Genomic DNA, 22201 nt, shown 5'->3' on the forward strand with positions numbered 1-22201 from the left:
ATACATTAAAAGCAGAACATAAGCACAAAATCCATCCTTTTAAGGAACCTGAAGCATCTGTGTGCAGAGGTCGCTCGTTACCTTCTACTTCCTCCAGTTGTTTTGACAGGACTTGTTCAAGCTGAAAACGAAGATGAGAACATTCCATGAAAGGGTGCAAGCAGCGTGCGCGGGAGGCCCGCCTGGTGCCCCGCAGCTTCTCGACACTGACCACTGGGCCCTTTGGATTCTGACGCTGGCCTGGCTTGGAACTCGCCTCATTGGTGCTGACCACGGGTGAAAAGCAGCATGCTCGAGGGTGCTGGGAGGTTGGCAGGCCCTGGAGAGAGGCCGTGCTTCCCCGAGAAACCGAGCTAGAAGCACCCGAGGGAGAGTCTGGGGCAGATCCTACGCTGATGACACGGTTTCAGGACCAGCACGGACTGGACCGGAGGTCAGTGCGGCCTGCTCCCCACATCCCCCAGAGCTCAGCGCCTTCCCCACCCTCGTCTGGCGACCTCTCCCCACCAGCTGTGCCTGGACGATAACCCAGTTTAGCCTTCATAATTAAGCCACTTGTTTTGAAATAAGAACATGAAATGTTGGGTCTGCAAAGCGCTACGAGGAGCTCAACGGTGGGGTGGCTCACCTCCTTCATCCGCAGCTTCCTCTGCCCGGCAGTGTACGAAGGGGGGTCACACTCCTCCTCCAGGTCGATCTTCATGAACTCATCCACTGTCAGCTGGCTGGTGGGGGTGTCTTCAAACTCCGTGAGCCTGAAACAGAGCAGCGAAGGGGGCCCCGATGCCCTGAGAACAGCCAAGTAAACCAGCACCCGCTTACGAGATGGTCCTTCAGAGGGTCCTAGTGCCTGGCCGAGCGCCCTGGTGGCACTCAGCCATGAGCACAGGCCCCATGGCTCTCTGGCAGCCTCTCGACCCCACCAAGAGCTCAGGGGCCCGGGAGGAGAGGCCGTGGCACCCTCACCGCCCCCACAGGGAGACTCGGAGAAGGCCCTGGAGGGAAGGTGGCCCAGCCGCAGCCTCAGGCAGTCGCCAGCAGGCAGGGTTTCTGCACTGCGGTGTGCCCCACAAGGTTAATTCTTACCAACTTGGCCCATTTCCTACATTTTATAAAATCTTCAAAATATTTAATAAAGAAACTTTTAAAGAGAATTAGAGATCATATAAGGAAATAATTTTCCCTCTGTCTTTGAAAACTGCCACAGGATATGACCTCATCACATGCCCCACGTTGGCCATAATAAAGCCGCGATTATAGGTCTGTCAGCAACGCTGGGCTTGCTGTCATGTCATCATCTAATGGAGCTAAGCCAGAGTGACCCCATGAACACTGCGCCCCAAAGCAGGAGCTCACCCCTCTCAGTCAAACGGACGTGGTGGCCCTCTGTTCGAGCCCCACTTCCCCCAGGGGGACCGGTCACTCAGCCACACTGACCAGGAGGCAGGCAAGGCCACTCTCAGTGCCTGTTTCCTGAGTGTTGTGAGTCAGGGCAACTTTACAAACCACCATCCACCTTGCCTTAACTTGGAGAGAACCATGGGATGGAAGAAAGGGGCTGCCACTGCGGACACAGCAGGTGCGGCCCCACAAGGACTGACCGAGGCGCTCTGGAGAGAGTGGGTGTGCCCTCTGCCACCCGGACCGTGCTGGGTCCCGGCAGAACCCAATGGATAAAGCATCCCCAGCCCCAACACTGTGAACAAGAGCCGCCCACCTCTTCCGCAGTGTGGACTCGCACACCTTGACCACGCTGATGACCTCTTTGACGGTTCTCCGGAAATCGTGCATCCTGGCTGCAACTAGAAGTGCTGGAAAGGAACATGATGGGGAATTAGGATACAGGACGCTTCCGGTGCCACCAGGACAGCCAGGGCCAGTCCTGAGCTCAGAGGGCTAATGACCTGGGCAGCGAGACTGCAGCCTGGACGATGCACACGGGACTGCCCAGGGGCGCTGGGGCAAGGCGGTGCTCTCTACCTCACTGCGATCGGTGGCCACATGGTCTGTGCGACTATCAGAACACCTAAGATCCATGTGCTGCTATGCAGGCAATTATGCCATAATTTAAAAAAATGTAGACGGGGCTGGCCCCGTGGTGTAGTGGTTAGGTTCAGTATGCTCCACTTTGGCAGCCCGGGTTTTCGGGTTCAGATCCTGGGTGCAGGCCTACACCACTCATCAGCCATGCTGTGGCAGTGACCCACATACCAAATAGAGGAGGACTAGCACAGATGTTAGCTCAAGGCGAATCTTCCTCAGCAAAAACAAAAAAAGTAAATCATTAAAACAAAACATAGAAAGCGCTGCATCACATATTTCATTTTCAAATATGAGGAGAATTAAAATACATTTTCTGAGAACCTTATGTAACCACTAGAAACAAACACAGTATCTCCGAAGTGACTCAAACAGGACATGCTAGGTGGCAAAGGAGCTGAGGGTTCTGAGGACACAGCCCAAAGTTGGGGAGAAAGGGGGTGGCCCCAGTGCGCGCAGCACTGACGGCCAGCCAGACCCTTGGAAATGCCCAGACCTCCAGTGCAAACTGGGAAGACAGGCTCGCAGGCGGAAAATGACCCTCCGCAGCGCTGATGCTCCTCCTCCCTTGGTGTTCCACGAAGGAGTGGGGCCTGTGGGTGCCAGGAAAGGGCATGAGGGCGCCTGAGGAGACTAAGGGTCTTGCTGCCTGAAGGGCCTCCCCCTTGGGGAGAGGCTCCAGGTCTGGGGGCTACGTCAGACCCAATGGCATCAGGAACAGAGGAGGACTCTCTGCGGGCAGCTGCCGCCCATGAGAGAGACAGGACAACTGCCCTCTGGGGGCTGGGGAGCCAGCCCAAAAGGTCGGGGAACCCTCTCAGTAATGACTCACTGCCAGGACCAGGGCAGGGTTGGCCGAACCCCAGGAGTTAAGCCCGGGTTCAAGACCAGGGAGCCTGGCAGTCTCCTTGGCCTCTGAGGGTCCTGCCCCTTCCCCCAGGACTATGGTGGCCAATGGGGAGCAGGCGGAAGTCCTTAAGGGCTGGGTTAGTGCTGAGCACGGGGGCCTGGGTGGCGGCTCTGAGACAACCCACCAGCTCAGCCTGCAAAACCACCACCACAGCAGCCACCGGGACTCCAAGCCTGGCGTACCTGCCCCACAGAGGCCGGAGGGGCGCCGACCCGTGTGCATCCAGTCCCTCTTCATCCGCTGCAGGAGCCTCATGGCCGTCATGGACACCTCGTGGTTCTTCTCCCCGAACTCCAGCAGGTGGGCGAAGCGCGGGATGTACAGGCACGGGTCTGCAGCAGACACACGTGCCTCAGTGCCGCCGTGCACACAGCCCTGGGGCAGGAGCATGCCTCACCAGGCAGCTTTACCCCTGGTCAGGGCGACCCCCCAAGTCCTTCCATGCATAGGCTCCCCAGGGTCCCCCCACCGACACATGGCCTCCCTGACCCTCAGCTGGAGCGGCTGTGGACCCTGCACCTGCTCACCGGGCTCCCCTGCCCCGGCCGGGTGGCCTGCTGCAGGTGGTGCACGGCCAGTGGGTAGTGCATGCCCTGCCATGAGGGGTGGAGCACTAGCCTGCACCAGCATCGCACATACTCATGCACACGTGCACACAGTAGCTTGCTGCCTTGTTTGGCATTTCGTGGATTACACGTGAGGGTGAGCATGGTTTTCACATACTTATTCGCTGTGTTTACTCTTGTGAGACTCCGGCTCACGTCTTCTGCCCTTTTGTCTGCAGGCGTGTGCATCTGTTTAAACATCTCGCTCTCACTAAGGGAAAGCTGGCTGGCTCAGGAGGGTCCCTTGCACACCCGCGCACACACTCTCCCCGTCACGAGTGCCTGCCTTGTGCGCAGCTCTGGGCTGGGAGCTGGAAGATGAGGTTTTATGGAGCTTCCAGCCTCTCGGGTGGACAAGAATAACCAGGTGATTTAATGAATTATGCTGATTACAGCGACTGCCCTAGGTGCACTGAAGGAACCGTACGGGGTTCTATGACAGACAACACCAGGGACCAGACCTCTGGACAGAATCGTTCAGGCACATCTCACGCAAGAGGGGCAGTTTGGGCTGAGGTGTGAGGAGGGGGCGCTGGGAGAGAGCCACAGGCAGCCTGGAAGCAGGCGTGCACTGGAAGATAGCGGAGGAGGGGGAGGGCAGATGGGGAAGACCCTGGGAGGCACGGGAGAGGAGGGGATTGGCCAGCTCATTTAATCCCCCACTACCAGCAGGAGCAGTTGAGACAGAGGCCCCGTCTCTTCGCGAGCACTCAGCAGCCTCCTTCTGGGCCCTGGCCAGACCGCTTCTCCTGGCTCCCGGCATCTACAAGGGCCTTCCTGACAGAGCTCTCCCCCTGAAGCCCCATGAGATCCCGGAAGCTCCCCTTCCATCCCCTGCCAGTCTTGGCTCACATAAAGGACCCAGGGAAGGTTTCTGAGGCCACAGAGATTGGCAGCTGCCCCTGACGCCTGCCAGGGTCCCCAAGTGGTACTCCCCATAGGACCGAGGGGCTGTGTGGCAGTGAGCGGTGCCTCTTGGTCGTGTTACATCACCAGGATCAGCCGCCCAGCCCAGGCAGCTGCTTCCACTGACGCCCCTTCTGGGTGAGCAAACCACACAGATACCACATGGCCTCCAAGGCCACATGGCCACCAGGGGGCAGTCAGGTTTGAGCCCTGGGTAGTTTGTGGCTACAGCCTGCTTCCACCGTGGGCATTTTGTTTTGGGTTGGTTTGGGCTTTTTTTAGCGATTTGATTGCTAAAAAAGATATTGTCAGGATATATGTTTTAAAAATAGTACCATTATTAAGATTTCTAACTATTTTTAATAAAACACAAATCACTAGAGCTGGGATTAAAAGCATGTTAAAAGAACACATCCTGATTTGGGGGACACTGACACTGAGTAATTCTTGAAATAGAAAACTGTAAGTTTAAAGATACTGGTAACAATTTTAAGACAAATATGACAAGAGACTGGGGTGGGTGTAGAAGGGACTGGGACATTTCAACTAGGAAAGGACAAAACAGAACTACAGGAGAAATAACAAAGATCACATGACCTATGTTAGATTCCCTATCACCTTGGACAAAAAGGCAAAATCCAGGATATGCTGTTTACAAGACACTAAAAAATAACACAAAAAGGTGAAGACCCAACAGCTGCACTGGGACACACCAAGTAGGGTCACCCAGAAGGGGCAGCAGTGATGTGGCCGGCGACATGAGATTCAAGGCAAAGGAACACTGAAAGAGACAAAGAAGAGCACTTAATTACTGAAAGAAAACAATAATCTGACAGATGAGACAGCTGCAAATCTGTGGACACACGGGAACACAGCACCAGCTAAATAAAGCAAAACGTGCTGCAAACAGAAATCTCAAAACCACAATAACAGGACATTTTAACACAGTTCTCTCAAATTTGATAGGCTGACTAGGAAGAAACTAGATGGGACACTGGGTGCCATCACCACAGGCTCCATGTAAAATTCACTACCCTACAAAGAGTAACCATACTTCCCCAAAATCTGTGGACCAGTTATGAAAACTGACCACCTACGAATGGACAAAGAAACCCTTCAAAACGCCCCAGAGAACAGAAATCTCACGGGACACGCTCTACCACTCTGAGTGTAAACAAACTGAAAATCAGCAAGAGACAGATAAACACAGCCCCTTCACCTCCAAACGAACTAATAAGAAATTAAAAAACAATCTTTTAAGTAACTTTATAGACTTATACACTCAATTAACAAAGAATTAACAAACTAAGCAGTTAAGTAGAAAACTAAAAATAAACAAGATAAAGTATTTAAAGTAGGCAAAAAAGAGTAATAAAGAAAAATAAGTAAATAAACAAATTATCACCACCAGGAAAAGAATTTTAAAAGATAAAACCAAAAAACAGTAGAGTACTGGCATAAAGACAGAAAATCGACAGAACAGAATAGACCCCAGAAAGGACCCCCGCACAGGGCCACAAGGTCCCGACGGGGCGGGGACTGCACAGGGAACAGGACAGTCGCTCCCACAAACGGGGCTAGGAACACTGGCCGTCCACACGCGCAGAGTGAAGACCGGCCCTCATCTTACGTCATTTACAACCATCAACTCAAAATGAATTAAAGATCTAACTGTAAGACACGAAACCATAAAAACTCTGGGAGAAAACGCAGGGGAAGAGGTTCCGGACACTGGACGTAGCGGTGATTTCTTGGACGAGGCACCAAAAGCACAGACGACAAAACCAAAAGTAGACAAATCAGACCATGTAAACTCTAAAATCGGGAGAAAATATGTGCGAACCACGTGTCGGATGGGGGATGGGGGAACCTCCGGAACGCGCGGGCAGCGCCTCAACCCACAGCCCGGACTCAAGCGCCGGCAGACGACCGAGCGCAGGCTCTCCGAGGAGACGCGGACGCCCGAGCGCAGAACCGCGCGCCCGTCGGGGTCGGGCGGCCGCCGTGCCCTCCGTCCCGGAGCTCCTCCGGCCCCGCCCTGCCCCGCGCCCGCCCTTGAGGACACTGCGCGGGGAGCAAAGGCCGCAAGGGTCCGCTGAGGAAGGCACCCCCACGTCGGGTCCTGCGCGGGGCTCGCACGACAGCGAAGCCACAGGCTGCCGGGCCCGCCCTCACTGCCCCTCCCGCAGGCCCGGCTCCTGGAGCACACCGCCAGGGGCGGGGCCGGGACGTGCACGTCATCCGCGCGAGGGAGAGGCCAGGGCCGCCGGCGTGCACGGCGCCCACGCGGAGCGGGGCCAGCGCCGGGACGCGCACGTCGTCCGCGCGGGGCGGGGCCGGCGCGGGGGCGGGGGCGGGGCGCGCCGTGACGCGGCGCGACGGGCGAGGGCGGGTGGACGGCGCCCCCTGCGGCCGGGCTGCGGGCTGCGGGCTGGGGGCTCGGCGCCGGCGGGCGGGCGAGCGGGGCGGCCCGAGCGAGCAGCGCAGGCCGGCCGCCGCGGCCCCATGCTGCTGCCCCTGGCCTGTCTGCACGGCCGGGTGGCGCAGTGCCTGACCGCGCTCCTCGTGCTCGCAGAGCCGCCCCCGAGACCCCGGCGCAGCACGAGGGCGCACCGCGCAACGCCCCGGCGCGCGGAGGCCGCCCTGCCCGCGAAGATGGCCGCGGAGCTCTACCCGCCCGCTGGCGCCGCGGCCGCCACCGCCACGGACATCGCCAACAGCAACGCCGCCGCCGCGGGCAGGAAAGGCCCGCCCAGCACCCCGCCGCCCGCCCCGCCGCCGCCCGCGCCCGCGCCGCCCGCGCCGGACAACAACAACTTGGAGAGCCCCAACTGGCAGTCCTTCCACCCGACCCTGCGCGAGAGGTGAGCCCGGCCCCAGCCCTCCGCCCCACGTCCGCACCCCTGCTCGGCCCCGGCTCCAGCCCCCGCGCCCCGCGCCCCGCGCCCCGAGCCCCGAGCCCCGAGCCGTGTGCTTCTGCCCTTTGCAGGAACGCGCTGATGTTCAACAACGAGCTCATGGCTGACGTCCATTTCATTGTGGGGCCCCTGGGCGCGGCCCAGAGGGTGCCTGCTCACAAGGTTGGTAGCGGCTGGGCCCTTTGAGCTCCCGAAGGGACCAGCCATCTCCTGAGTATGTACGGTGCTCTCCCCGGGGTGTGGCAGCCGCCGGGGGCAGGGAGGACCAGGGGCTTAGGGCAGCGCTCTCTCATCCACAGTACGTCTTGGCCGTTGGTAGCTCTGTCTTCTATGCCATGTTTTATGGGGACCTGGCAGAAGTCAAGTCAGAAATCCACATCCCCGACGTGGAGCCTGCAGCTTTTCTGATCTTGTTAAAGTAAGTCTGCTCCATTAGCGTGCAAGGACGGGGTGGTTCCTTGCTGCCTGGTTGCCCCCAGCCAGCATCCTGCAGCTTCCGAGGGGAAGGCCACAAAGACTGATGGGCTTGTCTTTTAGGCCCTGGGTGCCTTGCGTGCCCCATGCAGCCTGTGATGTGGTCCCTGTCCTGTCTAGGTACATGTACAGTGACGAGATCGATCTGGAAGCCGACACAGTGCTGGCCACGCTCTATGCTGCCAAGAAGTACATTGTCCCCGCGTTAGCAAAAGCCTGCGTCAACTTTCTGGAGACAAGCCTGGAAGCCAAAAACGCCTGTGTCCTGCTGTCCCAGAGCCGGCTGTTTGAAGAGCCCGAGCTGACCCAGCGCTGCTGGGAGGTCATTGATGCACAGGCTGAGATGGCCCTGAGGTCTGAAGGCTTCTGTGAAATTGACTGGCAGACACTGGAAATCATCGTGACCCGGGAGGCCCTCAACACCAAGGAGGCAGTGGTTTTTGAAGCCGTGCTGAACTGGGCCGAGGCAGAGTGCAAGAGGCAGGGCCTGCCGGTCACCCCTCGCAACAAGAGGCACGTTTTGGGGCCAGCCCTCCATCTGGTCCGAATTCCAACCATGACCTTGGAGGAATTTGCCAACGGTGCTGCCCAGTCGGACATCCTGACGCTGGAGGAGACCCACAACATCTTCCTGTGGTACACAGCAGCCAACAAGCCCCTCCTCGACTTCCCCCTGACCAAGAGGAAGGGTCTCGCCCCACAGAGGTGCCACCGTTTCCAGTCTTCTGCCTACCGCAGCAACCAGTGGCGCTACCGAGGGCGCTGCGACAGCATCCAGTTTGCCGTGGACAGAAGGGTATTCATCGCGGGGCTGGGCTTGTACGGGTCCAGCTCTGGGAAAGCCGAGTACAGCGTGAAGATTGAACTCAAGCGGCTGGGAGTGGTCCTGGCTCAGAACCTGACCAAGTTTGTCTCGGACGGCTCCAGCAACACCTTCTCGGTCTGGTTTGAACACCCCGTGCAAGTCGAGCAGGACACCTTCTACACGGCCAGTGCCGTCCTGGACGGCAGCGAACTCAGCTACTTTGGGCAGGAGGGCATGACAGAAGTGCAGTGTGGGAAGGTGACCTTCCAGTTCCAGTGCTCTTCAGACAGCACCAACGGGACCGGGGTCCAGGGTGGGCAGATCCCTGAGCTCATCTTCTACGCCTGAGCCACCACAGGGTGGCGGGTTGTGCTGTGAGGGGCACAGGAAGGCTGTGCCGCGGGGCCTTTCTCTGCAGCCAGGAGTGCAGGACGGTCTGCTACCCTTTACTTTGCAGTTGACTGCCTTAAAGGCTGTCACCGTTATTAAAGGCTTCCATTTCTTTGTATCTCTTTTTTATTAGTCATGTAGCACCAGGCTGTGGCATAGACACTTTTCTACACAGCCAGGGCATCAGTTTCTGAATCTTGGCCGCTGGGCCTCACAGGCATCTCATTTCCTGTATTTGGGGCGCACGTCTCAGGTGGAGGGCAGATTTGGGAGGCACAAGGCAGGTCCCAGATCCCCTCCCAGTGGCACCTGCGCCGCCTGCTTTGCGGGCTTTGCTGTCCCTCCCACCTTCTTGGATTCTATTCTAAGTGGTTCTAAGCTTAACTTAAGACTTTCTCTTCATATCCAAAATTGGGGAAAGTCACCTAAAACAGTTCATCTACTTAAGTGGGTTTCCATAATAAAGTTTTAATAAAATGAGAGCCACACGTAGATAAATGACTACAGGAGTCTGAAACGGGGGTGTTTGATTTCTCATACTCCTCCCTGCCATCACAGAAGGCGGCCCATAGCACTAACAATGCAGAGTGGTTAAAGCAAACTGTGTCCCAGGGAGGCCCATCTGTCTCCAGGCCTGCCCTCCGCCAGCAGGCTGGGCCTCTACCATCTGGGCAGCTTGCCTTCTGGGTCTGCAGTTGGAACACTCTGGAAAAGGCCAGGTGTCTGGTTGTGTTTGTACCTCCTAAAGCATCACTAGCCACTCAGACAAAGCCCTACTATATGACTTGCATTCAAGGCGGTGGGGGTGTGGGGCACACTGTGCTGGGCCCAGGGCCCCAGCCCACCCTGCAGGACCCTGCCTTCCCAGCCCCAGGGGACTATCCTGTGGGTGATTCAGGACTGCACCCCCAGCCCACCCTCCCTGGCCCCACATGCCGCCTCCTTAATATGAGGAAATACACTTTTACATGCTGGTGAGCAAAGTAGGGAGTGGCCCCTCTGAGCAAACTAGGGAAACAGGCCTCTTGGAAAAGCTCCGATAAAGGCCGACCAAGGCCAGGAGAGCACCCACAGTCTGTGCAGAGGTCCTGCCTTCAAACCTGTGCCAAGTATACTCCTCAAGAGGTGGACAGATGGTCCCCACACACAGCAGCACCCCCTTGCCCTCTGTCTACACCTGCTGAGGACTCACCTGGTTTTAAACCAGAAATAACCCCCATGCTGCTGGGCTCCCGGTGGCTCCCTAGGAGATGCGTTTTGTGGGGTCCTTGCTCTTGCACACGACCCCCTCCCACTCTAAGCCCTGGACCCCACCAGTGCACACAGCTGCCCCAGCCGTACCTATTGCTGGTGCGTTGATACAGAGCTCTCTCGCCAAGAGAAGGAACGTCTTCCCCAGCACGTAAACATTCACCTGTAGTGAAGAAACCACAACCGAGAATAGCATTTGTATTTAGAAAATTTGCTTGTTTTTCTTAAGACGTACATTTCATTGTTCAATCTTTAAAGAATCCCATATAAGAGCCCCCTGCCAGCCCGACAGGGAACCCGATTCCCCCATGAGCCCAGCTGTACTCCACTAGGCCTCTAGGTCACACCTTGGCCCAAGCTCTTCACCCTGCTGCCCACAGAACAGCCCAGGGAGGGCAGCTTAGATGTGCAGAGCTGGCACACCTGTCCTCACTTGCCCTGGGACTCACAGGACAGCTGGCCCGGCCCTCTGCCTCAGGCTTCCCCAGTGCTCCCCTGCCTGGTCAAGCCTGGCCTGTGGGCCCCTGGACAAGGGCCCCTTGGCCCAGTGCCCAAGAGGCCATCAGAAAAGATGCTGAGGGAAAGTCACGACCTTGGCGTGTGCCACATCCATCACGGGGCTTGCAGGTGGCACACACGGTGCCTGCTGCCGTCGGGACCAGGGTGCTAAGGAATGGTGCAAAGCAAGTACCCCTTAGAGGAAGAGATGGAGGGTACCTGTGGGGCACCAGTCAGCTGGGGGCCTGCCCAGCAGGAGCTGAGCCTCCACATGCAGGCAGCAGCGAGCACCCTCCACCCGGTGGGCCACAGTCATTCCCTCCCTCCTCCTCTAAGACACCCCTGAAAGCTCCAGGAGAAGCCCCATCATAGGGCCTGCCCACCAAAGTGTGCATGTGCATCTTCCTAGGAGTACCCCAGCCCTCTGCTGGGTTCCCACCAGGCTCCAGCCTCTTGACCCCTTGACTGCCTGCCTTTGTTCAGACCAGGGCAGATGAACGGATCTGCCGCCCAAGGAGCTTCTTCCTCCCTCCTGCAGGGCGTCCCACCCTGCCTGCCCCCTTCACCTCCCATCACCTAACCGTGTCCCAGAAGGGTGAAGATCTGAATGCTGCAGAAAAGGGCTCTCCAAATGGACTTCAAATGGAAAATCAAATTTGAAAAAGGCTATGCATATAAAATGCACACAGTTATTGCCAGAGATGCTAACATTCGTTAGTCTTTATTAGGAATCGTGACCCAGACACTTAGTTTAAGGGTCACTCTCCGTGAAGGCGGCTGGTCATGGCTAGGTGTGGCCTGCCAACCCCCCAACTCCTCTGTCCAATGCAGACGGCCTGTGGGGGCTCCTGGCTCCACTTCTGGGGGGCTGTGCCCCCAGGTAAGTGAGCACCTCTGTGTCAGCCGCACCATAAGGGGGACAAAGGGGCCTTCTACTAGGACCCTCAGGGTGCAGGGGGCACCAGGGCCCCCCATGGCTCTGCATTCATTGTGAGCTCAACCCCGGGAAGAAGCTTAACCTGGTGTTTGTATGAATAAGAACAAAATGAGACCCTAAACCTGGGTGGTCTCTTCTAATTTTAAGTCTTTCCCTTGTTTCCTCTAAGCGGTCAGCCCTTCCCTTGGCAGTGCGAGTCCCCTGTGAGGCCCTCATCCAACACGGCATGCTCCACGTCCACAGACAAGTGCACAACATCTGTCCTGTGAAGGCCCGGCCCAGGGAGTCCACGCCAGAGGAAAGGAGCATGCCATGGGCTCCTCTAGGGCGGGGGCAATGGCTGGCCTTGCCCAGTCCCCAGCTCCAGGCCACCTCACGCCCAGCACGAGGGCAGGACTCTGCCCAGGCCCAGGAGGCCTGAGGCACAGCCCTCCTCCTGCGGCATTAAAAGGTCAAAGCAAATTGTCTGTGTGGGTCCAGCCTGAACTTACGGGGTCTCACTGGTCAGCACAGTGACTTTCCCCTGGGCCCTGGTTTAGCCCCAGGGGAGCGGGAACATCCACTCCAGTCCCCCTCTTCCACCTGGACCCTGACTGGTTTCCCATTTCCAAAAGTGTGCAGTGAGAAGCTAGGAGAAGACCTTGGTCTCCCTTCCAAGCACTTCTGGAGGGGCCGCCCTGCTCAGGCCCTCACTCCTGTCCTTCCTGGGAAGTCACCGGGAGGGAAACGAGGCCGTTTGGCCTTGCCCTGAACTGAGCTCGGCACACGGGGTGCTGGATTTTCACAATTCCAACGGATTATTTCTAGCTTGACTGCAGAGTATTTCAGTAGGACTTCTGAGAGAGGCCATTTATAAAGCCAGCAGGGAGGACAAAATACAGGCAGCATCCGATTAAAATGAAAGTCTACCTGTTGGTTGGCACCAGAGGGCACTGAAGCCCCCAGCACCAGGGGCAGTGCGGCACCCAGGGTCACAGGGTCCTCTGTGGGTGCCTGGGTCTGGACGACATTTTCCTCATAGGGGTGGACTTTGTGTGAATTCTGCATGAATCCTCACACTGTAGTCACATCGGTTTTCAACGACATTCCTTCTCTTTCCGAGTCCTCAGTGGAGCGATCACTGTGGGCCCTAACCCAGGACATGGGGCCAGGCCTGCCCCAGCACTGTCACCAGGGACACACACAGAACCTCTCTGGCCCCACCCTGGCACTACCCCCCATCCCTGTGATGTCCCATTCACACAGGGGTCCCTCTCATTGGGTCTTTCCATTACATGCAGTCATCTGGAAATGAGATGCAACAGAAAAATACTTTCCTGGCACCCAGAAAGCAAGTTTCTTTAAATAGAATGTAAATATAAATTTTCATACTGTTAAAATGTATGCATGTGAGTCCTGTTTTTTTTGTCTTTTAAAGACTCTCCTCTTGGCAACAGATGTTATCTCAGAGCTGGTCTTCCTCAGCAAAAAGAAGAGGATTAGCATGGATGTTAGCTCAGGGCTGATCTTCCTCACAAAAAAAAAAATAATAGAAAAATAAAGACTCTCTTTTGCCTCAGAGGAAGCTCACCTGGGTCTCTCCACTGGTTCTGAGGCTGGGGCTGCCGGGCCCCAGGACAGCACTGTGACCCTGTGTCCAGTGCCTCCCCACCAGCTTGGTTTCCCAGTTTTAAAACAGAGACCATGCTCTTGTGTGTCCTTAGCCTGTGGACCCTCCCCCCTGGGGCCGGAGCATGAGCAGTGTGGTGTGCAGCGCGTGCCCCAATCAGAGCCCCCTCAGGGAGGGACTCAGGAAGGAAATGGGTCTACCTGGAGCAGGTCGCTGAGGTCGAGGAGCATGTCTGCGAGAGGAGTCAAGGAGCATGCGCACCAGGCCCACCGGCTCCGGCTACCTGACAGGCTGGCAACAGGACCTTGCTGTCAATCTAAGCTCAGCATGGGGTCACAAATGAACAGTGAGGCGGGAGCATCAGGGCTGACCAGAACCTTCTGGGAGACCCTGTGAACCATGACCAGGACGAGGGGAGCACAGCAGCGGGCGGGGCCTTCCACACGGTCCTCAGAGTGCACACTGCCTTCACAGAGCGGCTCCCGCACCCCGCGTGGGCCCTGCCCAATCAGGTGTCCACTGCACTGAGGGGTCATCTGCCCCTGGCACAGCCCGGAAGTGCATGACAACACTCACTCCATTCCACGAGCGCCTGCCAGGCAGTGTCCTCTGCCTCAGGACTCATGGTCCTGGAGGAGACACAGGAACACTAGGCTATCCTTGGTGGGGAGGAGGCACTGCCACAGTGCTGGCGCTCAAGGGGACAGCTGTGGGCACTGTGGCATGGGACCTGTCCTCGCTCTCAGCAGATGATTAAGTAGTGACCAGAATATGTCCGAAGTGATTCCAAACTCCACCAGACACATACACAAAAATATAAAATATGAGCCTCTGAGTAGACTTGTCAAAGGAAGTGAAAATTCGTATCATTTATGGGTCTGCTGTGGGCTTTGAGAAGTAAGAAAGAAAGGAATCCCAATGGTGCTGAATCAGCACCTAGACCAGATGTCCCAAGGAAAATCCGGGACCCAACACTTCAAGGAGAAAGGAAGTCCCTGATCCCACAGCCTCACACGAGATCACAGGCATCGAAACATGCTTCCAAGGGCACTGAATAAGAGGCACCTAGTTTCCCAGTCTCTGAAGGCATGCCCTTCACAGCGAGTGTAGCCACAGGAAGACAGAGCACACTGCAGGGCCGACTGACAAACCAGTCAGAAGGACTACAAAGAAAAGAAAGTCAAGTCAGAGGAAATGAAGGCCACACTACATAAATGAACGGAAACCATGACATCAGACAGACAACAGAAAAAACGAACAACACCAAGAGGCTCCGCACTGGGTGATTCCAACTCTATGACACTCTGGAAAAGGCCCAGCCACGGAGACGGAAAGGATCCATGGGTGCCAGGGATGGGGTGGGAGAGGATGAACAGGCGGAGCACAGGGCATTTTCAGGGCCGTGGAAATACTCTACATGAGACCACACGGACAAGTGGCCTTGTCCCCTGGTCACACTCATGGCACCTACACCACCAAGAGTCAGCCCTCATGTCAACTGTGGACTTCAGCTAATAATAACATATTGGTACTGGTCCATCAATGGTAACAGACAGCACACCAATGCCAAGTGTTAATAGGGACTCTGTGGGGAGTGGTGGGGCACATAGAACTCTGCACAATTTTTCTGTAAACCGAAAACTGCTCTAAAAAATGAAGTCTATTTAAAAAAAATAATAATAATAATGATAAAATAAAGGCCAAAAAATGGGCAAAAGTTGGAACAGATGCTTCACGATGAGAAGCAAAGAGCCATAAGCACATGAAAAAGAACTCGCCCTTGTTAGCTGTCACAGAAAGGCGAACTAAAGCGATACCTCCACAGCACCAAACGCCGGCGGGGACGTGGATGGGCCCAACTCACACCCTCTGCCGGCGGGCGCATGTACAACAGCCAGGCTGGGAAAAGACTGCAAGTTTCTCATAAAACCAAACGCACACCTACCCTCTGACCAGCTTTCCCACTCGGGCATTTACTCGCCAGCCTGATGGGTCATGTGTCTCGACACGGACCGCTCCTCACACACCACATGGATGGACTGCAAACGCATGCGACCAGAAAAGAGTACACACTGCATGCTTCCCTTATAGCACGTTCCAAACAAGCAAAACTAATCCACTGGCATCACTGGAACAGTGGGTGCCTTTGGGGTGGGTGGCCTGACCATAAGGGGCACAGGGACGCTGCCACAGTGATGGCATTGCCTTGTACCCTCACGGGACACCTGCTGCACAGACGCACACATCTGTCAGAACTCACCGACTGGTACGAGTGAGACTCGGGCATTCCGTCCTATGCCAACTGTACCTCAAAAGGAGAAAAGAGCCATAAACGAATATTGAAATCTAGTCAGTTAATGATCTGCCTCTGACAGGCTTGGGGGGGAGCGGGCAGATGTCTGCAACTTACTTTGAAATGTGCCAAAAAAGAAGCTGGCTGAGGGGTGGATGGCAGGGAGGGGAGGGGGCGAGAAACAGGTGAGCAAGGATTCCCCGGGTGTGGCCAACCAACTCTGCGGGGTGTGGTGGTCCCCGCATAGTTCTTTCAATTTTGCCAGGTGCCTGAGATTTTTCATAATAAAATGATGAGGAAAGTGTGTATATTTTAAAAAGGAGATGGGAATTCAACTTTTAACTAAGTTAAAATGATTGCTCTCCTTGAAATGACAATTTCAGGGCCCTAGCTCCAATGTTCACCGGCTCTGCTAGGAAGCATTCCATGGCATTGTCTAGACAACTCAAGCTCCCCCTCTGAGCAGTGACAATCTGAATTACGTGCTTCCCTGACAAGGCGTCCACTCTCCCCTCCTGCCCCATCCTGGGCCAGAGCCTGCTAATACCCTTGGGATCTGGCCCACAGTGGGTCCCCCAACTAATGGGCATCTGGGGATCTTCTGGTGGCTTCAGAAAGTCTTCTGTACAGCCTGGCCAGTGGGCCTGTATCCTTCCCAGCAGCCTCTCCTTTTTGCTAACCAGCCTCTCCCAACCTTCTTGGCACAGGGACACCAGACCACTGAACTTGCTGGAATAATGTAAAAGTCAGTGGGGATGAGACCTGTCTGAAGCCCTGGGGACGCTGAGCAAGGTGTCCGGGCGTGAGCACATCTGTTCCATTGGCCCAGGCCTCTCTGCCCAAGGCCTGGTCCCTGCCATGTTCTAGTAGGTGGCACTTCTGCTCACCGAACACCGACTCTGAGTGCCGGTCCCAGAAGAGGGGCATAAACAAAAAGACCAGTGGCAGATAAAACACCTTCAGAAGATTCTGGACATTCCTGCGAGTCCAAACAGACCAAAGCATGAGGGTACCCACAGACCTTCAATGGGTTTTGAGAAAGGGTGTGGATGGTTCCGAGCGTCTGCTCCACCATGGGGAGTGGGAACGTGTCCACTCGCACCTTCTTGCTTCTGGGAGAGCAATCATAGACAGGACCTGATTTCAAGTCTAGCTCATTCTTGGTAAGTGGAGAACTTTACACAGATTTAAATAAGGCAAAACTAAAGGTCAAAAAAGAACATGAATTTCTCTGCACAGCCTCACACGTAAGTGTTTCTTCAGGCGCTCACAGAGAGAAACTGCTCTTGCACGTCCAGTCCAACAGAGGGTCTGAAAGGTCATGTGTGTGCACGGAAGCCACTTTTAGCAGATGAATGAATGTGGAACCAGCAGGGCAGCCACAGCGTGAGCCAACACCACCATTCCCAAGGCCCAGAGGGACGAGAGGGTGAGTCCCGAGAACAACAGGACCGTCAGCACCAAGGAGCAGAAACCTTGAGCTCCCAGAGGGACGACCAGCCCGGCACCCGTCCATCAGCCAACGCCACAGCCCCTTCTGCCGGGTCCCTCTTGCTCTGACCAATCTTTCCCCAGGCAGCCAGCACCATTTTGCAGTTACAGGCCCCGCCCACAGTTCTGTTTAGAACAGGAGCTCACAGCCACACCCTCCCAAGGACAAAGGCCAAAGAACACTCCATGCCTGCTGCAGCACTAGTTGTGCCTGGCAAAGGGAGAAGTCCCTGTCCCTGTACGCACTGGGCTGCTCCCCGCACACACTGAGCCTGCTCCCCGCACACACTGGGGGCCTGCTCCCCACACACACTGGGGCCTGCTCCCCGTACACACTGGGGCTGCTCCCTGCACACACTGGGGCTCTTCCCCACACACACTGGGGCTGCTCCCTGCACACACTGGGGCTGTTACCTGCACAGGTGGGGCCTGTTTCCTGCATACACTGGGGCTGCTCCCTGCACACAAGGGGCCTGCTCCCTGCACACACTGGGGCTGTGCTCTGCACACACTGAGCACCTCAGGCAGAGGCTCTAAGAGCACTTGCCCTGAGCCCCTGCACAGCACAGTTCCTGCAGAAGCACACATTTCAGTACGACATCTGAAGACATAAAGGAGAGGTAGACTCCTGGGCTCAAGCCTTCCTCCCTCCTCTGCGGCCTGAGACGCGGCGGGTATGGGCGGAGGGCACAGTGAGGCCGCGCTCTGATGGAGCCTGGATACAGCCTGGAGTGGGTCACTCACCCCCAAGCTCGGGCGGCCGCAGCACCACGACGCCCTCAGACCTCGAAAATACCTTTCAAAAGGAAAACAAAATAAAGATGTTTTCATTCAAACAAAAGCTGAGAGAATTTTTTTCCAGCAGACATACTAAAAAAATACAAACAGTAGTTCCTCAGACAGAAGGAGAATGATCCCAGGTGAAAGCAGAGAAATACAGGAATGGAAAGGGTCAAACTGGGTACGTGTGAGCGAAGGGAATGGGTCCAGCGGCAGCAGTAACAGTCACAGTAACGATGATACCTGGGACACGTCGCGTGCTGGCTGAAAGTGGACCCCGCCCACGAGGGCACAGGGTGACCTCCGCTAAGCACCATAGTGACCCTAAGTACAGGTATGACTGACAGGCTCGATGGGGCTTGTTCAAATACAATACTGATTTCTCTAAGAGATGGAGGAAAGAGAGAGGACAAAGAACAAACGAACAAGTAGAAAAGAGTAAGGTGCTAGAATTAAACTCAAGTACATCAATAAGTACGTTAAGTTTAAATGGGGAAAATCCTCCAGTAAAAAATATTTTAAGAGTGGATAAAAAGACAAAAAAACACAATTAGGGGCTGGCCCCATGGCTTACCAGTTAAGCGCGTGCGCTCCGCTACTGGCCGCCCGGGGTCAGATCCCGGGCGCGCACCGACGCACCGCTTCTCCGGCCATGCCGAGGCCGTGTCCCACATACAGCAACTAGAAGGATGTGCAACTATGACATACAGCTATCTACTGGGGCTTTGGGGAAGGAAAAAAAAGGAGGAGGATTGGCAATAGATGTTAGCTCAGAGCCGGTCTTCCTCAGCAAAAAGAGGAGGATTGGCATGGATGTTAGCTCAGGGCTGATCTTCCTCACAAAAAATAAAAAACCACAATTATATGCTGCTTATAAGAGACACATTTTAAATATTTGAAGAAGGACTAAATTTTAAAAGATGGAAAAAGACAGACCATGCAAACATAAGCAAAAGAGAGCAGCAGAGTTACACTAATACCAACCACGGCAGAATTTCCAGGGAAAGCGTTTAACGTTTCATAATGGTAAAAGAGTCATTTCCCCAGGGACGATACCCAGTCCTGATTTTGTGTCCTCCCAATAACACGGCTTCAGAATATAATGGAAATCGAGCAAGCAGAAGGACAAGAGGCAAGCCCACATCGCAGTGGGGGATTTAACCTTCTTTCAGAACAAGCACAGGGCGATCTGAACACGACGAACCAACCTGACCTAAGTGACATTTAGAGAACACTCCGCCCAACAGCCACATGTGGCACAGTGACCAAAACAGACCCTCCGCTGGGCTGCAAATCTGATCTCCATGCACCAGGAGTCCAGGGACCACCTGGCGAATGTCCCCGAGTACAGAAGAGTTATACGAGAGACTGGTAACAGGATGACCAGAAACCCAACTCTGTCAAAATAAGCAATACTCGTATAAATGGCTCAGGATCTAAGAAGTGACAAATAAATGAAAAGCAAAAGGATATATTGGAGCATATGAGGAAGCCATCTGGTTTAAAACTAATTCAGCCTGATCTTCCTTTTCCAAAAGCGCCTAACGTGGCCTCTTAAGCATGCATTGTACGTCTGCTTTAAACATTTACTATGTCCCAAAGACAAGAATGATGCCCCTAAAGATAGGGATGTAACTCCCCCCCAATATTGGCATTTCTTTGAGGATAAACATCTCTTCCCAGAAACTAAGGATTAATTACCAACCTGCTGTGCTCACCTTGTGACCACTGACCCACTGATCACGGACCTGCTGTGCCAGCTAAGCATCTCATGACTGTTGTAGAAGAGACGTTCCTGTCATATGTGATGTGTGCTCTTTGTTCCAAGATGGTATATAACCACTCTGTACACTGCACTTCTTTGGTGCCCTGCCTTGAGGAAGAAAGGCCCTGGGCTATATAGTCCTTAGACCTCGTTCATAATAAAACTCACCCCAATTTAGATTTATAGATTGGTTATAGATTATTTGCATCAACAGAAAAAACAACAATGGAAATTAGAAAATATTTTGCACTGAATGATAATAACAATATGACACACCAAAACTGTGATGTGCGGGCCGGCCCCGTGGCTTAGTGGTCAAGGGCACACGCTCCGCTACTGGTGGCCCGGGTTTGGATCCCGGGCCTCACCGACGCACTGCTTCTCCGGCCATGCTGAGGCCGCGTCCCAGATACAGCAACTAGAAGGATGTGCAACTATGACATACAACTATCTACTGGGGCTTTGGGGAAAAAAATCAGGAGGTTTGGCAATAGATGTTAGCTCAGAGCCAGTCTTCCTCAGCAAAAAGAGGAGGATTAGCATGGATGTTAGCTCAGGGCTGATCTTCCTCACAAAAACAACAACAACAACAAAAAAACTGTGATGTAACTAAAACCTGCCTAGAGAGAAACTGAGTCTCAAATGCTTATATGAGGAAAACCAGAAAGACTAAAATCAAGAACCTAAGCATCTCGAGAAGCTGGAAAAATAGTAAATTAAACCAAAAGAAAACAGAAGGAAAGAAATAATAAAAAGAAATTGATGAAATATAGAATAAATGTACAATACAGATAAAAGACAAAGCAAAAGTCTGGTCTTTATGAGGCCTGATGGAGTGCTGGCGAGGACACGGAGAAACCAGAACCTCATGCGCTGCTGGTGGAATGGAAACAGCACCACTGCTCCAGAAAACAGGCCACAGGGCCTCAAAAGTTACACCTATAGTTACCAAGGCCACACTGATGATTCCGTTTACATGAAATGCCCAGAACAGGGGCCAGCCGGTGGCGCAAGTGGTTAAGTGCGTGCGCTCCGCTGTGGCAGCCCGGGGTTCGCCGGTTCGGATCCCAGGTGCGCACCAATGCACCGCTTGTCAAGCCATGCTGTGGCGGCGTCCCATACAAAGTGGAGGAAGATGGGCATGGATGTTAGCCCTGGGCCAGTCTTCCTCAGCAAAAAAAAAAAAAAAAAAAAAAAAGAGGAGGATCAGCAAATGTTAGCTCAGGGCCGATCTTCCTCAAAAAAAAAGAAAAAAGAAATGTCCAGAACAAACAGAGAGACAGAAGACAGCCTGCTGGTGCTGAGAGCTGGGGGCCTGGGAGGTGCAGGCTTGAGGGCCGGGGTTTTCTCTGAGGTGATGAAAATGTTCTAGCACTGACTGTGGTGAGGCTGCACAATTCCGTGACTATAACTAAAAACCACTGAATTGCACACTTTAATGGTTGAACTGTATGGTATGTGAACTATATCTCAATAAAGCTGTTACCAAGAAAAAACGACCTCAAAACTGGTAACCCCCCCACAGGATGATCAAAGAAACAAAAAGGTAAAATTACCAACATAAGACACGAAAGAGGGGACATCAGGACAACTATTACGGCATTAAAAGGATAATAATTTTAAGAATAACTTTATGCCAATACATTGGGTGTCTGAAATGATCCAAATGAATGCCTTGCAAAATACAACTTACCAAAACTGGAAAAAGAAGCAGAAAGTCTGGATAGTTCTACATCTGTTATAGAAATAGAATCCCTAATTATGACCTTTCCGCAAAGAAAGCTAAAGGCCCAGATGGCTTCACAGTGATTTTTCCCAAACATTTAAAGAAAAAATGGTCCCAATCACCCCAGACTGCCCAGACATGTAGCATCAGGGGACATCCCCCAGCTGTCAGGAGGTGAGTCTGACTGCGACAAATGGACTTGACAAGGACATTACAAGAAGAAAAACAGACCAACCACAAAACTTCCTACACAAATATTAGCAAAGAAAAGCCAGCAATACCTAAAAAGGATAACCTGTCATGACCAAGTCTGGGTAAGCAAGGTTGGTTTAACCTTTAACAAGTAGTCAGTGCATTTCACATCAGTAAACAATAAAAACCCACATGATGATCACACCAACACAGACACAAGATTCACTGCCCTTCCTGATAAAAGCTTGTAGCAACTGGGAAAAAGGAAACATCCTCACCCTGATGAAGGGCATCTACAAAACCCTACCACAGACATCTAAGGCGAAGCGGTGAAAACCTCCCTCCAGAGACGAGGAAAGAGCCAAGGGCCCCACCCTCACCACTGTCACCACCACGTGGGCCGCCACAGGCCAGAAAGACAGATGGCAGGTGTACGGATCAGAAGGAAGAACTTACAGTAGCAGCAGACACAACTTTGTGTATTAAAAACAAAACAAGAGGGCCGGCCCCGTGGCTTAGCGGTTAAGTGCGCACGCTCCGCTACCGGCGGCCCGGGTTCGGATCCCGGGCGTGCACCGACGCACTGCTTCTCTGGCCATGCTGAGGCCGTG

The 22201-nt window shown here is 54.2% G+C and overlaps 2 protein-coding genes across 9 annotated transcripts in view; one reads left to right on the forward strand and one right to left on the reverse strand.

Moving 5' to 3' along the window:
• Positions 1 to 22201, reverse strand: part of BRF1 (BRF1 RNA polymerase III transcription initiation factor subunit) — a 69987-nt gene that overhangs the window by 14763 nt on the left and 33023 nt on the right. For 4 of the 8 annotated variants that reach the window (XM_058567873.1, XM_058567872.1, XM_058567875.1 and 1 more), the window contains 7 exons: positions 13544 to 13575; positions 10390 to 10462; positions 3133 to 3282; positions 1718 to 1811; positions 629 to 755; positions 212 to 319; positions 82 to 121 (listed from right to left, as the gene is read on the reverse strand). In XM_058567873.1, the coding sequence (XP_058423856.1) occupies positions 82 to 121; positions 212 to 319; positions 629 to 755; positions 1718 to 1811; positions 3133 to 3282; positions 10390 to 10462; positions 13544 to 13575 (624 nt within the window). Of the gene's footprint in view, positions 1 to 81; positions 122 to 211; positions 320 to 628; positions 756 to 1717; positions 1812 to 3132; positions 3283 to 3477; positions 6456 to 10389; positions 10463 to 13543; positions 13576 to 22201 lie in introns of those variants that run through there. The other 4 variants (XM_058567879.1, XM_058567874.1, XM_058567878.1 and 1 more) reach the window with 3 other exon arrangements.
• On the forward strand, positions 6926 to 9530 carry BTBD6 (BTB domain containing 6). Its single transcript, XM_058567880.1, has 4 exons — positions 6926 to 7325; positions 7451 to 7541; positions 7679 to 7797; positions 7974 to 9530. Exons 1-4 carry the CDS (start codon positions 6967 to 6969, stop codon positions 9004 to 9006), a joined length of 1602 nt encoding a protein of 533 aa, XP_058423863.1. The 5' UTR covers positions 6926 to 6966; the 3' UTR covers positions 9007 to 9530.

Source organism: Diceros bicornis, chromosome 24 (genome assembly GCF_020826845.1).
Source record: "Diceros bicornis minor isolate mBicDic1 chromosome 24, mDicBic1.mat.cur, whole genome shotgun sequence".
In the NCBI taxonomy this organism is placed as follows: domain Eukaryota; kingdom Metazoa; phylum Chordata; class Mammalia; order Perissodactyla; family Rhinocerotidae; genus Diceros; species Diceros bicornis.

Bases quoted from the DNA above. Each gene is read 5' to 3' on its own strand.
- BTBD6 (XM_058567880.1), top strand. From the start codon at position 6,967: ATGCTGCTGCCCCTGGCCTGTCTGCACGGCCGGGTGGCGCAGTGCCTG. The intron at 7,326-7,450 runs GTGAGCCCGGCC...TGCCCTTTGCAG, and splicing joins CACCCGACCCTGCGCGAGAG to GAACGCGCTGATGTTCAACA. The intron at 7,542-7,678 runs GTTGGTAGCGGC...TCTCATCCACAG, and splicing joins AGAGGGTGCCTGCTCACAAG to TACGTCTTGGCCGTTGGTAG.